This window comes from Rhinolophus sinicus, chromosome 17 (assembly GCF_057876585.1).
Source record: "Rhinolophus sinicus isolate RSI-liver-muscle chromosome 17, RSI-T2T, whole genome shotgun sequence".
Taxonomy (NCBI): Eukaryota; Metazoa; Chordata; class Mammalia; order Chiroptera; family Rhinolophidae; genus Rhinolophus; species Rhinolophus sinicus.
In genome coordinates, this window is record NC_142517.1 from 8,947,141 (window position 1) to 8,964,999 (window position 17,859).

General features: G+C 45.5%; 1 protein-coding gene across 1 annotated transcript in view; it reads right to left on the reverse strand.

Moving 5' to 3' along the window:
• The window catches only part of CLIC6 (CLIC family member 6), a 44,490-nt gene extending 32,400 nt beyond the window's left edge, over positions 1 to 12,090 (reverse strand). The window contains exon 1 of the mRNA XM_019730260.3: positions 10,548 to 12,090. Within this exon, the coding sequence (XP_019585819.3) occupies positions 10,548 to 11,624 (1,077 nt within the window). The 5' untranslated portion in view covers positions 11,625 to 12,090. The remainder of the gene's footprint in view (positions 1 to 10,547) is intronic.
• Positions 12,091 to 17,859: the final 5,769 nt, after the last annotated feature.

Consider the following 17,859-nt stretch of genomic DNA (forward strand, 5'->3'; position numbering starts at 1 on the left):
ATTTATGATGCAAAGAATTGTAATATATTGGCAGTTAACAATTTGTAATATAAAATGGCAGTTACCAAAAAAATGTACCCTTCCATATCTGATGTGTTAATACCTCTGAGTTTTCTTGAGTTCTGAATTCTCTGGAGAGTTAAACGACACAAAGAAGCCATTGAGTGCAACCCAAAACTTTATCCAGTCTGGCCATTTATGGGAATAGAGTTGAGGGCATCAGCCTGGAGTTCAAACAAAGGGAACAAAGTTGGAGAGAGATTAAGTCTTTCCCAGATTCTTTGAACTCACCGCCTCTAAGGCCCTGACACCAAAGGCACCAAAAAGGTATTAATTTTCCTCATTTAGGGAGAAAGCCTAGTGTCCCTGGTTCTCTAGACCACTAACGCTTTTATTCTGTGCAGCCTTTCAAAGCACATGAAGGCTGTGATGTGCTCAACGATTGCACACGTAGTGTGGCAGTTATCCTAAGGGCCGCATCAGAACCCCTGTGTGCCCCTACCAAGAGCAATGATGTCCCTGCCCTGATTTCTCGTCCCTACACCTCACTGCAGCCAGAGGGAGGCCAGAGGCCTTGTGGGGGGGGGGGGGCTGCTACAGGTGCATGAGGAGGTTCTTCCCACTGCACTGCAGCAACCTAGGCCCCCACAAAAGTTAGAAAAATAGGGCCGAGCAGGTCCAGGTTTTCTCCTCTCCCAGCAGTGGGCCACCCTCTTCAGCAGAATCCCACAGGATTATGAAAGGGGACCCACCTCTCTCACTTCTCCAGGGCAGCTCTGAACATGTACCCTTGGAAGACAAAGGGGGGCGCTAGGACTGGTATCTACTTAATCGGCACAGTATTTCCTCTCCTTCATAAGAATAAATGCTGCTTCTTAGAGAAAAGACTGGAAAAAGGGCCTGTGGGGTGGCCCAGATCGTGGCTCTAGGCCCTCTTAGCTTGTGGACTAGAGTTATATAGTTACGCTACTGCGATTAGCTAGTCAGTACTGCAGATACGCTGTTCTGCCCGTCACTGAACATATAAAATAACTCCGTTGCTTTTAGACACTGCTAACATTTTTTTTAGCCAGTTAAGTTAGTAAAGAATTGGATCTATAAATAAATGGTTTGAGCATTTGGGCACACCCTGAAATCATATAGTGTGATGGCTTAAAGATGGCTGCAAGTGCTTTGACACTCCTCCCATTGAGAAGTGGGGTCTGATTCCCCTCCCTCTGAGTCTGGTCTGGCCTTCCTGACCACTTGGTAACCAGGAGAGTATGATGGGAGTGGTGCTGTGTGGTTTTCCTCATAAATGGCTGTGCAGTTTCTGCCTTGTTCACTGACCATCTTGAAGCCGCCATGTTGGAGGGGCCACCTGAAAGTGACCCACTGACAATCCCAGCTGATCCTAGTCTTCCAGCTTCCCAGGCCCAGGCACTAGACACGCTGTCTTGGACCCCTCGGACCAGCCCCTCCACCAGCTGACCCCACTGAGTGACCTTTGTCCCTCTTCCGCATTTTGGTCTTCACCTGCATTCCTGGCTATAGTCTCCTGCCACAGAAATGGAAAAGCAAGAATGACATTTAAGAGGCACAGTCCTTTAACAGTTGTTCAATTATTGTGCTCAGGCAAAAGCCAGTGTCTGTAAATGCAATCTCACTGGCAAGGCATTGCTGGCTTAGGTGGAAAGACTTTATGGGATTATAAAACTTACATTCTGCAAAACACATCATTCAAAACTGACCACCCAATTCTTTCCTCCCAACACAATAGCCATGCTTGTACATTGTCATCATCCATTTGTCCATCCATAGTGCACGGCACAGTCTTGCAAATAGAGGGGGATGCAGCAAAGGACAGAGCCCTTGCTCAGAAATCTAGGGACCAAATCTCCCCCTGCCTGATTGTTACTGCCAAGCCTGCCATCCTGCTCTGCCACCTGTCCCAGCACCCCCTATACTCCCCTTTCTCACATGGTATTGTAATTGTTTGCTCCTGGATCATCCGCTAGGCTGAAGGCTCCAGAAAAGCTGTGTTTATCACTGTTTGTTACGGTTCTACCCCGGCCCCAAGCACACTGTCTGATACATGATGGGTAATTAATAAATATTTGCTTTAAATAGCCACTCGGTAGTTTGAAGACTGAAAAGTAGCTTTTACTTATCCTCACATCAAAAGAGTCAACTTTTATATGGTCAACCAAGCACAGAAGGGAAGAGAAACAGTTATTTGGGGGTAGAGTCCATAAACCTAGTAAAAATCTGGAATTAGAGAATGTTTTCAATCTGATGATTTCTTGCAGGCATGTGTAGAATTAGACTTACCCTTGCAGACTAAGTAAGTACATATCAACACGGTCTGTGTTTCTCCACAGAGCTACCCTCCCAGAAGCTTCAAAATTATCTTTCAAAACAATCTTTGATATTTGTGTGTTTCATTTCTCATTAAACATAAGCTAGAAGTAGGCTTCCACAATTCACTGGACTCTAAAAGTAGAATTTGTCATCATTCTCTATAAGTTTTGGTCAATTCTTTCAACAACGTGGGCGCATACACGGAAGATCCGTCTAAGAGACACACCCTCATAAACAATATTTTGATATCACTTCATCACAGAAGATAACTTTTCACAATGGTTTTTATTAGTGGGAATCAAATTCATTTCGGTAGATGGCAACCCAAGATCAAAGATGGAGCTGTGTGGGCATGAAATGATCCTGCTATCTACACATTGTAAACTTTGTTTTGAATAGAAGTCTTACAATGTAAAAAAGAGTTGGATCCTGAAAGCATATGTGTTTGATAAAATGTAACCTGCTAATTAAAAAGAAAGGGAGAAAGGCAAGACTTGAAAGACCTAATTCCCTCAGGACTTTAGAAGCTATAGAACATGAAGTAAAACAGAGCATTTAAAGATTCCAGTAAATGTAGGTGACGTTTCCAAGAGTGCTGTCACAGCCTATGCTTTGTTTCCCTAAGCATCAATTACAAGAAATTACCAAAACTAAAAGGATAAATTACTCTAGTACAAGCAGTCAAAACAGTACCAGAAAATATAATGCAACTCACATCACAGACAAAGGTTTAATTTTCTTAATGTAAAAATCAGAAAAACTAAGGCAACAGCAGTATGAAAAATGGCAAAGAACATAAGCAGCTAACTCATGGAAAAACAGTTACCAACAGTTTTTAAATATGTAAAAGTATTCTCAATCTCATGCGTACTAAAAGAGATATGAATTAAGTGACAACAGACAGCATTTTTCACCACTTAGATTCAGGAAGTTGGGTAATATTGAGTGAGGAAAGTTGGGGAAGCAAACAAGGCATTTGTATAGTGTCAGGGGACCACTGTTTGGTATAACCTCTCTGAAAAGGAACTTTGGTAAAGTTCATCTAAATCTTAAATATTCACATGCTTTGCCCTAGCAACCCCATTTCTAAGAATTTGGTTTCCATATATAATTATACATCTGTGGAGGGATATTCACTACAGCACTGATTAACATATCAACAAGAGGAAACTACCTAAACATCCATCTGTGGGAGACTGTAGAATACCGTAACTAAAAAACTATGAAAGTTTTATGAAGAATGCAAGAGAGCCACAGGCATCAATAGGATGTGATTTCTAAGATATGGTGTTAAAAAAGCAAGATATAACCCAATGTATTTCCAGTGTACTATTTTTGGGGGATCAGGGGGAAGGTGGGTATGGTATTTTTTAAAACATCCACAAATCTTTTGCTTTCTCTTTAAAAGGTGGAGCTTAATTCCACTCTTCTTGAGAGCTGGACTCAGTGAATAGAATAAGGAACAAATGACAGTGTGTGACTTCTGAGACTAGGTCATAGAAGGCATTATAGCTTCTTCTCTCTTGGATCCCTGTTCTGGGGAAAGCCAGATGCCATGCTGTGGAGACACTAAAGCAGTGCCCGTGGTGAGGAACTGAGCCTCCCGCCAACAGACATGTGAGTCAGCCCTGTTGGAAATGGGTCCTCCAGCCCCAATCAACCAACCCTTCAGATGAGACCACAGCTCTGCCAACATCTTGACCGCAACCTCTTGAGCCAGAACTACCCAACTAAGCTGCTCCTGAATTCCTGACACAGAAAAACTAAGAATAATAAAAGTTTGTTGTTTCAAGATGCTAAGTCCTGTAGTAATGGCTTACATAGCAGTAGACAACACAGTGAGGGTATTTCCATATATGCTTGAATATGCACAGAATACCTCTGGGAAGATATTCAGTTGTTCTCTCTAGGGAGAAAAACTGAGAGGCTGGGCCTCAGAAGTGGAAGATGACTTACTTTTCATTGTATTGTGTATTTTGATATTTACAAAGTTTTTATTATCCTAATGCATTATCTTTTTAAAAATCAGTAAGTACATTTTACAAAGGAATCCCATGGACTACATAAATGTCCAAACTTTGTATAAATATGTTTAATCTCTATTTAATTTCAACCTAACCTAAATCAAGGTTATGGACTTCATAGGCAAAAAAAAAAGAAAAGAAAACATCTCTAACAATATATATAACATGTTTAGTGTCTTAAATATTTCTTTCTTGATAGATACTACAAATTCCTCTTTTTCTTTGCTAAAATAAAACACCTTTGTGGTGAAGGCAATGTATCTAGTCAAGCCCCAGATGATGAATCCGAGTAGGTTTAAATTAGGAGTCAGCAAACTTTTTCTAAGGGGACTGATAGGAAATATTTTAGGCTTTGTGGACTCCCGCCAAAGATGGAATTGGATACTGTCTCCTTATGGGGGGGAGACTGGGTTGCCAGAAAACATGTCAATATCTTTCGGAAACTGTCTACATTGTGGAGAAAATATCTCCTCCAACCGTGCCCAGATACAGAATCACCACACTCTGTCAGAAAAGGAACCAAGGAAACAAATGATGGAAGAGGCAAGGTTTAGGAACTTTAAACATCTGCCTCCTCAACTCTCAAAGAGAACTTCTTTCTTTCTTTTTATTTTATTTTATTTTATTTTATTTTATTTTATTTTATTTTATTTTTTGCTGAATGGCGCATGGGCTCAGAGAATGGCTACAGCAAAGACAGCCTATTTTAGAAACTCTTGAAGAATTTGTACTAGGGATTACCGAAGGGTCTCACTTGCTGTGTATCCCGAAACACAATTAAATCAATTACTATTTAGTGACAACCGTGGTATCTGCAAGTCTTCCTGCTACACACTCATAGACTCCTAACCATCTTCACTCCCGCCTCCCCTTACTACTTCCATTAACTGGGTGCCTGTTATATGCCAGGCCCTGTCCTGGGTGCTGGGAGAACCACGTTGAGCAAAGCTATATGGTCCCTGCTACTGCAAGCTTTTTGTACAGTGGCAATGTCCATCCACTGATACAATACATGGCTCAACTTCTGTCTTCTATAGTAGACGGAAAGTTCTATGAGGGTAGGAGCCCCGTCACTCTTGTGTGACACTGTGTCTCCCACAGTGCATGACACACAATAGGTGATACATCCACAGGTACTGAGTTAGCAGGTTGATCTATAGCATTATGATACACTTGAACCTAAAGCATGGATCAGAGCTTTGAATTTTACACATCCGTTCAAATTCCAGGTTTTATTTTTCTATGGATCTGAATAAAAAGATAAGTTTACATGCTGAAAGAACCAAGTGTGGTGTTTCTAAAGGCTTCGTGCAGATTCTCAAGGAGGTAAGATATCCTAGTGGACCTGGCCATGGGCAACCAAGGATTTAAAGGGCACAAGCTGTGAAGAGAAGGAGAAGCTCATGCTGAAGGTAAGCACAACGGCTCACTTACCCCCACGACTCCAGCGCACACAACCCCTCAGCCCTAATAGGGGTTGTGGCATCTGCACACAGGACAGGGCAGAGCCTTAGCCCTGGGGGGTTCCAGTGTCATGTAGCCCTGCTGCCAAGTTGTCACCATGAGGAAGACTGGCTCTGGCCCTTTCACAAGGGACACTGGACTGGGACAGTGGGAAACAGGACTTGTGTCCTGCTTCTCACTAGCCAAGTCACTTTGAACCAATCATCCACCCATCTGGTTATTTACCCATCATCACCAAAAAGCGCTGACTGACAGCTTACCACAGCCCACTGCGATGTCAGGGGTGAGCATACTGTATGACTTTCCCCGGTGTGCCTGTGCTGTATGTGAACGTGTACGGAAGAGGTTAGCAAGACGTGATCTTCTACCTCAGTTTCCACCCCAACTAACCCTCGACAAATTTCATACATGTAGTGTGTAAGCAAGTTATACAGGACACTCAGAAAACAAATGACAAAAAATGTCATGTTAGGGGGATAATTGAAGTCGCAGAAGTGCATCTCTGCTCATGTCCTGTCAAAATACATAGACCACATGTAGTTATGAAAATCACATCTCCCTTTCAAGTTCCTCAGAGACCAAGCCCCACAAAACAGATCTCAACAAGCCCTCTTCCAGTAAAATAGGCATAGAGAGCTGCAGCCTACTGGTCTACCACAGGTCAATTCGATGCTGGTCCCAACAGATTACTGACCCACTCTCATCCTGCCACACGGTGTGACAAAGCTTGGGTGGCCTGATTGTTTGTTTGATTGATTGATTGATTGATTGATTGATTGATTGATTGATTGACTGGTTGTGGGAGGCATTTCTGAGTGACAATTATTCAAAGGCCATATCTTTCTTGAGTTTACTTGTTCCATCCTCACCTTCAGCTTTCTGTAGAGCCCAAGTGTGATGACAAATGCAAGTTTTCAAGCTCAACAGTAGCTGAATATTAATAGTTAAATGTATGGTGTCCAAAACATTATTTAAGAAATTCTTAGACTCTGGCCCATGAATATTCACTGATCACATTGAGGTTGTTTAAGTCATGAGAAATTTGCCAGGAAACCCATATATCGGACTGTCCCACCCTAGATCCTGCCTGAAAGTATACATGCTGAATTAGAAGAACCAAGCCTGTAAGTGAGACTTCCTTAGTGACTAAATCCCCACAGCAACGGGAGTCCTTACTTCATTCTTTATCATGAGTATTTGCTTTGTCATTAGTTGCTATTATGCTGGTATATTATTATGTTGTTACCATTTGTGTCATGAGTAAAGAAGAAAAGAATCTGTCTTACTAAACATATTGCAGGGTTACCCTATAATGTGATGACAAATTAACATTTCTTTGAGAAAACAAAACTAAAAATTAGCACAATCAGCAATTAATTTACCATACAGTAATTCAAGGAAGCTTTCCTTGGCCTGTTCTATACGTTGCTGGTTCTTTTATATGCAAGACTACATTCTTATATATTTATAGGAGAAAACAAATGACAAATTAACAAGCTGACTCTAAGACAGGGAATATAAAGCATAGGTGGCTAAAATTAGAAGCAGATTTTATTATTACATGTTACTGGGTCATACTCGTATGTCATTACTTTCTGATATACTTGGAACCAATCGATTTAATTTTTAAAATAGGAAGAAATGTAAAAATATGAAGTTCAGAAATAGAATATAGGCTAACTAATCTCAAATTGTGTTTACTGGGCTGTCATATGAAGGCTAGAGGAATGTTTGGGGGACATTGTGGCACTCTCCTTAAAGAACAGCTCTGTGAATTCCACACCCCAGTGATGGCACAGAAAACCCACCACAACACACCTGCCTGGACATATCTACAAAACCCAGGAGGTCACAGGTCCATTATGGAATAGAGTCCAAATATAATGGAGCCCAAAGAAGGAACCTAGAAAAGGCTAAATCTGGCAAAGAAATCCTATTCTGAACTAACTGAAGGATTTAAAATGAAGTATTACAAACTCAAAAGGTCTAACCGTCTAATGGGTTTTTGCTTGTTTTTTGCTCTGGGGCCTTTTGTCTTGTTTTTAAAGAGAATGATTAGTAAGATAAGTAGAAAGAGATAAGCCTTAGAAATGAGATGAGACACATCTTAAGCGGCCCTCAGAAGTTGGATCAAGCAGCAGTTGCTTGAAAATCAATCTCACTGGTTGGAGATCTGTTTCTTTCCTTAAAGAAAAAAAAAAAGTACAATAACTGATCGACTGATCACCAAGCCAATCATCAGAGTAAAACATTTTAGATAAGCTGTCCAAGATATGCCTTTTGCCTCTGTCTACACAAGCCACTCCGGAGCTAAGAATGAGAAAACTTGTTTTGACTTTTCCTTATATTCTTATCCCCAGAGAATGGAGGTAATTGGGTACCTAAAGGGATTTGCAAATACATACATACATACATACATACATACATACATACGTAAATAAATAACATGAATGGATTAGGAAGGGGATTGTTTCTGGGCAAAACCAATGAAAGTTTATGGGAACTGAGCACTGTAACAGTTAGAGGTCCCACTTATACTATGCTTATTTCAAACCAGGTCGTGTTCTAAGTGCTTTATACAATCTAATTCTTGAATTCCCCACAACAACCTTGCTGGGGAGGTACTATTATTGTCCCCATTTTATTCATAAGCAACAAAGGCACAGAAAGGTTAAGCAACTTGCCCAAGGTCACACAGCAAGAAAGTCGCAGAGCCAGAATTTGACCCCAGGCCCACTAGCTCTAAAGTCTGTGCTATCGATCACGGCAAACTATCTCAAGCAGGCAAACCACCTACTCAAACCTTCATTGAGTTCCAGGCCTGTGCGCCACACCAGACATATAAGATGAATTTCACAGTCAAGAGAAGAGACAGAGCACAGAGGTTATTCCCATGTGTGAGTGGAGGCTCAACAGAGAGACACCCAACCCAGACTGCAGTGGGGGAGCTGGCAATGGGGAGATGAAAATACAAGATTTGAAGGGGAGGAGCTGTGGAATGATACTTAGGAATGATACTTGCTCTACCTTAGGAAAGATTCTTGCTCTGTACCTTGAACACATAGCAGGGGGCATAGAGAGGGAGGAAGAGAGAGTCACACTTTCAAGGCAGGAAAAAAAATGTGTTTCCTCAAGGGACAGTAAGTAGTTCAGTACAGCTGGCATAGCGGTACCATGAGTGACAAAGGGTGGGGACACCCAGATGATGCCGAGGAGGCAGGAACAAATCACGAAGGGCCTTGTGACCTGGCTAAGGAGTGTGGATTCATCTGAAATTCTGCAATAAACAACTGAAGAACTTTAGACTAAGAAACGAAATGACTAGATCTTTTTTCCTAGCTCACTGGCTATCACGAAGGGACCAGTTTGGAGAGAGCAGAGAAAGGAAGCAGGAAGACTAGTTAGGAAGCTGTCCCTGTATTTCAAAACTGTAACAAGAGGCTGGAATCAGGTAACCATGTGATCAGAGCAATAGCAATTTCTTAAACCAAGGAGCAGATCTGGGGCTCACACAGCCGCACCGTGCTTTGGCTTCTCCCTTCCCCTCACTTCCCTGCAGACTTCCAGCTCCCAGTGGCCTTCTTAGGGGTTGTGCCCTCAGGTTAGGTCCTAATGCATAATCTTAAAATGTCCCAGGGTCTTATATAAATGCTCAGAACAGCACCTTTTCACTCGTGAAGAAACAAACCCATGCCCCTTCTCCCTAACCCCCTCACTATGCAAACAATTCATGGTATTCTGACGTTAATCACTTTGGAAACATTTCTCTCTTCTTTTGCTGATTAGAACTTGCTTACATTTCAGTCAAAGAGGTTTAGGTCATAACTGGCTTCTATAAGCCTACAGTATTTGGAAGGATTATGAATCAACATGCAATGCACATTCTTGACCTTATTATCCACCGCTTTCTTTCGCTGGTCTGGCTAAAGGTCTTTTCGCACAGGGCTTTTTTTAAACAGAGATCCTGGTGTCCCTTATTGTTGATGCTTTATAGAAATGCCTGTTTAAACTCAAAACTTCTTCAATTGTGTCTCTTACGATTCTTTCACAAAATCATTGCTCTCTACCCATTTGAAGGTTGAAAATATTACATAAAAGCAGTTGCTGGGCAAGTCCCCAGCGCCTGCATTCTTCCGACATAAACGTTAAGATGTTGAATAAATATTATAATATTTAAATAAACTTCCTCCCAAACATACCTTACAGATTCTACCAAAGTGGGATACCCTATAAGAGCTGAAAACATTGGCCAGACGCTCTGGGCCTCTGGAATTTGAGTCCTGGATACTTCTCACATTGCAACCTACCTACTTGTATTTTTTCACATTAGGTATTAGAGTTTCCTTTGGCAGAATTATTTTGAACATCAATAAGGATTGTCGCTTAAAAAAAAAAGTTCATTCTTTTAATAACCTCCTGAATAGAAGGGCCAGTTAGGATTTTCAGGACAAAGGACAGTGGGATGATGGCCCCGCATCCCGACTTCTCACCAGCCCCACCCCAACCTCTTCGCTTCCAAACCAGTGTGTCCTCCCCAAAACTTTCCTTTAACTCTTCTCCATGAAACCCAGGCTGTCCCGCCTCCCTCCCGCGGATAAAAGCGCTTGGTGACAATCAGGACGCCTAGCGCACGGCCCCCGCTCTTGCCTCTGGGACGTGAGAAGACGGAGACTACGGATGAGAGGGGGCGTCATAAGAGTTAGGGGAAGTGAGATTTACCTTCACGAAGAGGGTGATGTCGTGCTCCTGCCCCGGAATCCCCTCTTCGGGCGCCTCGCCGTCCTCCCCGCGGCCATTCACCCGCGCCGTCTCGTCCGCGCCCTCCGTGCTGCCCTCCTCCGCCAGGTGGTTGCTGAGCTCGGCCTCCGGCTCCGCGGCCCCAGTCTGTGCGATCGCCTCAGTATCCGCGCTGCCATCGGGGCGCCCCTCCTCACCCTCGGCTGCGATCTCCTCGCCTGGCCCCTGCGGGCCGCCCTCTCGCCTCTCCTCCTCTGCCTCCTCCATCTCTTCCTGGGGTCCCCCCTGGTCCCCGTCCTCGCCAGTGTCTGCCGTCGCGTCCCCGGGGACCGCTTCCTCTGACTCTCCTCCCACGGGGCTCCCTCCCTCCTCCGCGGCGCCCAACGCTGCACCCTGAGGCTCCCCCGAAAGCTCGCCAGGGCTGCACCCTGTGCTTTCCTCAATCACCTCCACCTGGGACAGGGGGCTGTGGTCTCCTCTGTCCCTGGGGTCTCCTTGGGGCCTGGGCGCCCCTCCCGCCGACTCCTCCGCCTCCATGCTGGCCCCCGGCGCCCCGGGCGCGCTGCTTCCCGGTTCCTCCCACCCGCTCTCCGCCTCCTTCTCCGCCTTGGGGTCCGCGGGGTCCCCTACCTCCCCCTGAGTCTCCCCCGGGGCCTCGCCTTGCGAGCCTCGCCCGGGCCTCTCCTCTTCCACCTGCTCTGCTCTGCTTGCCACCTCCCCTCCCTGGGGGGCCTCGGCGCCCTCCTCCGCCTCCAGCTCACCCTGCGCTCCGCTCGCACCCGGCGTCTCGGCCCCAGGTTCACTGCCGGCGCCTGGCGCCTGCTCACCCGCGCGCCCTCGGTCCTGCCCGGTGCCCTCTCCCTCCTTCACCGCGGCCGTCGCGGCTACTCCTGCCCCCTCACTCCTCCGCGCTTCCGCGGCGCCCTCGCTAGCCTCCTCCCCTTTCGCCTGTCCCCCCGCGTCCCCCAGCTCGCTGGGTCTCTCCGCCAGAAGCGCCGGGACCTCGGACAGCCCCTGCGGACCCGCGGCGCCCCCCTCCGGCTCTGCTGCCTCGGCCATGGCCACAGTTCTCTGTCCTTGACCGAAGATCTTTCCTTTTACGCTGCTTGGGGAGCAGGTGGCGCTGGGCGAAGGGCAGGAGACCAGGGGCCACTGCGCCCCCTCCGAGAGGACGCCCCGCTCCGGGCTTGGCGGCCCGGGGGCCGTGCGCTGGACGCGGGGGGCGAAATCCGCCGCGCCCAAGACACTGCTCCCCCACTCCTGGGTTTAAGCTCTCTGGACTGTTCCTCCACCGCCGGTGCTTCTTCCTGGTTCTGCCTCTGCTTCCCACCCGGACCCTAATTCCTACTGAACTTGTGGCGGGTGGAGGTGCAATGCGCGGCTGCCGAGGGCCGCTTTGCTCCAGCTCTCTTTGAAGTGCTTGGCCAGCCGTCCTGTGGTTCACCAGGTCCTTAGTGCCAACTCCATCCCTCTAGGGCTTGGGCGGGGTTTGTACCTCCCTCCTGTGCCCCTGTTTGGGTGACCTGGGAGCCTGGCCAATGACAGCCTTTCTCAAAGCCCTTGTGGATTTCAGTGAAAAGATCTTGGTCCTACTGGCCACTTGGGTGTTTTCTGGAACAGCTTTAAATTCCAGAGACATTTAAGTCACCCCCAAAAAACACACCCCACACGCAAATACTTAATCCCCGCTTTGCCCCAGGAGCCAAGCTTCAGCCTTTCAGCTGGAACCCAACTGCAGTTGCTTCAGTGTCCAAGATCAAGGGTGGTAAATCCTGGAAGAAAAGAGAAGGGAAGCCACACCGCCACCTTCCAATTTTGCAAGGCCCTCCGGAGAAGTTCCAGACACCCCAATGTAGAAGCAAGAGGGGCCAGTTGAGCTGCTCTGACCAGAGATGGACCCTGTCGTGCATGAGGGTCCCCTTCTCCAGACGTGACAAGTACAGGGGATCCTGCACTGAGAGAAGGTTCTATCCATTCTCTCCCTGGTCTCTAAAGACTAAATCTGTATCTTGCACATTCTCCTAGGTTTTATAAACCCATGACCAATGCTTCTGCCTCAAAATTGTGTGTTAAGGGCTTGGGGAGCTGGCAGTGGGGAGATAAAAATACAAGATTTGAAGGGGAGGAGCTGTGGAATTCACTGCATTAGGAATCTCCCAAGATCACAGACTGGGCACCCTTTTCCCTAAAAAGGGGAGTCATGATGAAAAATCATGCAGTAAGTTTGTTGCGAGCCAGGCTGGATCATACAGTGAGGAACTGGTTGCCCAAGATGGCACAGTCTACATGTGATGAAACAGGAGTCCCAACTGAAGACTGTCTCGAGTTGTCAGGTTCTTAAGGGTTTTGATGTTTCCCTGAGACACAGCAGCCTACTGTGTGCCCAGAGGTCTCTGTTGTCACTAAAAGATCAGGGGCATCCTTGATATGACTCCTTCTAATTCCCACTGCCCATCACTGATGGGTGACAAGACAGGAGCCCAGTGTCACCCAGCTTCATGCTACCTTCCTCCAAAGTTGTGCCCTATCTGGGAAGGAATCGGCCAGAAGCTTCGTCATCACAAAGCAGTGTCTACTCAAAGCATGGCACTCACATGCATGAGCTAGATAGACATGTCAGAGACAGATCTTGCTCTGTGGAAGCTCCAGTCACCTAGAAAAGAAATCCTGCTGTACTCACAGGCAAGAAAACAGCCGTCAGCCTTATTTCTTAAAGAAGGATGGAGCCAGAGTATTCAGCTCCAAACAGCAAAACACAGTACAGGCTTACAGTCCCCGACACAAACCCCATGAGGCCAGATGTGTTTCAGAGAAAAAGAATTCTTAGAAAGATGGCTGAGTGCTTTTGTGTATGTTACGCAACACTGCACACCACCCTGTGACCAAACACACTCATATGTCTGCGGTGACACAGATTCCCATTAGGTGGGTGTGGGGACAGAGTCCCAGAAAGCTGTCTCTCACGTGGAAAGGTGCTGGCTCGGGAAGGAGATGGCCAGCCACTGTGACTGGTTGGCCATCAGCTGTTACCGGTTAGCCATTAGCCATGGGTATAACTGCCATGGCTATGTTGGTTGGTTGGTTGGTTGGTTGGTTGGTTGGTTGGTTGGTTGGTTGGTTGGCAGAGAAGCGGATGGCAGATTGCAGACCGTGTGGCTCCTGCATTCTGTGTCTCCAACCCAGCCGCCAGTGAGAACATAGTGGTATGACTCCCCTATCTATGGCTCTGTGGGTGTTCCTTTTTGGACTCACTATATCCTGTGTTCTTGTGCAGGGAGCTGAGACCCCGCATGAGAGTGGGACATGTGAAAAATCACACCTAGCATCAGGGTCCCCAGTTCAAGTTCACCACTAAATCAGTTCTGGTTAGTCTGGTTCTGCTTCCTGATGAGTTCCTCAAAAAGCTTGCAGTTTCAGGGTGTTGTGGATTCCCCAATGCATATAAGGGACGAGGGTCCTGTGACCCTTTGAAGAGGCCTAGGTTTCTTTACAGTTCGGAAATATCTGAGATCAGGTACATCTCTAAGTTTGTGCTTCTTAACAAACCAGCTGTCTCCAATGCTCTCCTTTTACTAAGCACCAAATCAAAGGCCCCTACCTATGTGAGCAACAATATTCCATAAACTTTAACTCAGGCAAAGTGGACAGAAATGCCCTGGGTATGGGAAGGTTGGCATCTCTGCAAAAACCTCCTTTTGAATCCAGTCAAGAGATGATTAACTAGTGAATGCAGACCTGGTACAGTTGACTGGCTGGCTAAGAGCTGGCCCCGGGGCAGCGTCCTTGTAGAAAAACACGAATAAAGTCTGTTCTGTTCTGGCAACTGATCCTGTGTATCACACAAAGCTGATTTATTCTATAGGGTTTATCCTTTCATACTGTTTAGGTTCAGTTACTCACATTGACATTGGTTCTCCAAATAGCTTCATTCCATCTGGAGCGTAACATGTAGAACCTTTCACTTTTCAATGATAGTCTTAAGAAGGTTTTTTACGGGCGTGGGACAATTAAGTTCGCGAACTTTCCACCATGTAAGTGCACCGTGTATTTTTAAGTCATACCGTTCTGAAAATGTCTTTCGTTTCCAGTAATTAAACAAAATGTATAACTTTAAAATGATGACAGTCTCAAAGCTGAAAATAGGGAAGACAGAAAGTAAAAGAAAATTTACAATTTTTCTCTAATCCCATTATCCACAATAAACACTTTCTCTGTTTTTGAGAGAGAAGGAGAGGGAGGCAGATGGGCTGTTTGGACACTACGCTCACAGCAATGAGTGAGACTGACAAGTGCTCTTCCTTTGAAGGGTTTTGGGGTGAAGGAAAAATAAGCAAACCAAATACCTTGATTAACGTTAAGATTTTTTTTTAATAAGTTAAGCTTTATACAGCCACACATACACTCCTGTATAAGCACACACATACGCATACTGAAAACCTTCATGAACTCTGTTCTTTCACACCCCACATCCAACTTGCCAGGAAATCCTATTGTTTCCACTTTTTAAAATATATCCAGAATCCAACCCCTTCTCTCTACTCCCATTGCTACAATGCTGGTCCAACTCACCGTCACCTCCTGATCGGTCCTCCTGCTTTCTCCTTGCCCTTCCGCAGTCTGCTCTCCACCCCACAGCCACGGAGCCTCCTTTGAAATCACCAGTCTGCCATGCCACCTTAATGCTCGAAACCTTTCAAAGGCTTCCCGTCTCACACCACGAAAAAGTCCGGTTCTTACACATCAAGTATGAGCTCCCAAAACATCAGGCACAACAACCTCTTCCCGGCCTCATTGGCTCCTAACACGCCAGCCTCTCTGCTGTTTCTAGAACTTGCTGGGTATTCCTCTGCCTGAGCGTTCCCTGTGCCCTCCTACATCATCCCTGACCTTGTTGAGGTCTTTTATAAGCTGTTTTCTTGCAGCACCCTATTTTGTCTTATGTTTACAGCGATAGCACTTAAGATCGACCCTCTTAGCGATATACAGTACAATACTGTTAACTGTAGTCACATTATTGTACATTAGATCTCCAGAACTCACTCCTCTTGCGTAACTGAAGCTTTGTACCCTTGACCAACATCTCCCTATAACCCTCTCCTCCCAGCCCTAAACTCCATGCTACTCTGTTTCTCTGAATTTGACTATTTTCGATTCCACATAGAAATGAGATCATGCAGGGTGCAGTTGTGTATCTTTCTGCATCTGCCTTATTTCACTCAGCATAATGTTCTCCAAGTTCATCCATGTTGTTGCGAATGGCAAGGCTCCCTTCTTTTTGCAGCTGAGTAATAGTCCATTTTATACATCTGTGTATATATATATATATATCACATTTCCTTTTTCTATTCATTCATCAAAGGACACTTAGGTTGTTTTCATATCTTAACTATTGTGAGTTATACTTCAATGAACATGGATAAACACCCTATTTTAAAACACAACTTCTACTCTGTCTCCCTTTTCTGCCTTATTCCCCCATAGCAGTTATCTCTGCTATGACACAGAATATATTTTGCTTACTTATTATCTATCTCCCCTGGGATAATGGTTCTGTGAAGCCGGGGGTTTTCACTTGTCACTGCCTGGAACAGGACTGGGTACACGGTAGAAGAAGCGCAGTAAATACGTATTGAATGAACGAATACATGCATGCTTTCATACACAGATGCATCGATCTGAACCAGTTTTGAAAAATACTTTTCTCAATTGGTTTTATACTTTGTGGGACGAGCTGACGTCACAAGACACGCGTTTCACAGAAATCCTTATCTACTGACTTTGGTGAATACTTCAGCGAATACATTTAATTATTAGCAAAGGGTAAGTCAGTTCATACAAAGGAACACAAAGGAAATACCAAATAAATAGAGTTGTGAAGGTCACCGTGAAGTCACCTAGGGATTTGCACATTGTTACCTGAGCAGCCAGAACCAGACGAGCTATTTAAATACCAAGGAGGGTTAAACAGAGGTGACAAATTCAGGGATGGAGGCAAGAGAAAAGGGCTGATAACGAAGAGGGTTTAGTAATTATGGAGTTTCCCTATCATACGTTACAAGGAATCGTGAAGCAGGGTATCTCGGGGGTCACAAAGAGAATCCCAAGGGCTTATAAATAAACATTTTAAAGGTTTGTTGTTTTTGCTATTTTTTCCAGAATGAATGGACTCGTGTCCGCAGAAATCCCCTTTCTCTGCAGGTCTCTCCTTTCAGCAGAGCCCTTGGGATTATGACGTATCTAAATATTCAGATCACAGGATACATTTATGGTGAACCAAAGTCCCCCTTGTTCTGCTTTTTCTTCCAACAGCTCATTCTCCTTATGTGAGAATATCCCCAACCTGCGTGAATCTGCCTGGCTTTGCTCAGTTTCTTGTAAAGGTATATTTCAGCTCAAAGAAAGATACTGCAGCAGAATAGGCCTAAATTAGGAGGCAGGGGTTCAACACAGATAGAGCAGCTTGCAAGTCAATAAGAACATGACACAAACCAACACAAATAATGCCACGGAGAAATGGGTGGGTTCTCAGGTCTAGAGTGTATTAACTGTGTGATCTTGACCGTGTTTCATCCAGAACAGTGGGACCACTGTCATTGTGAGTTTGGAATCAGCATGTGTGTCTCATACTCAGCACAGAGCCTGTTATTGTTAACATTATGCCTCATTATTACTGTTGTCCCAGAGGACAGAGCTGTCACATCTTGACGAAAGTACTGGAAGAGCCACGGAGAACTGGAGTGACCCTGTGTCTCACTTGGCCCGTGACAGTTCTGGGTTACGCCTGTTATCTCAGCAGCATAATCGTAAGAGCATCCCCTGTCACTCTTGAAAGTGTCCTAGTTTGGACAATAAATTATAGGGTCACCCTATCATGAACTCATCTAGCTCATGAGAGCTTTTCCTGTTCTTCTTCCCACATGATCTTGCACTGTTCTCAAAGCAAACTAGATTTCCAACAAATACTTGTTGGGTAGTAGAAGATATTCTAAAACACAGAAGGAGGAGGAGGAGGAGGAGAAATGGGGAGGAAGAGGAAGATGGGGAAAGTAGGGGAGGAGAAGGAGAAGAAGCCTCCAAATTCTATTACGAACCACTTGCTGGAAGCCATTCTGGAAAGGTAGCCTACAATCTGGAAGGAAGGAAGTGTCATAGGCCTCAGACATAACACGGTCAGCCCCGGGCCCCGGGGAGAAGGATGGGGAGAAGGGTGGAAAGGTGCCTAAGCCTGTGCCGCGCTGGCTCTGGGCTCCAGAAGGCTGCAGTTAGAGCCTCTTATCCTCACATACCTTCACGT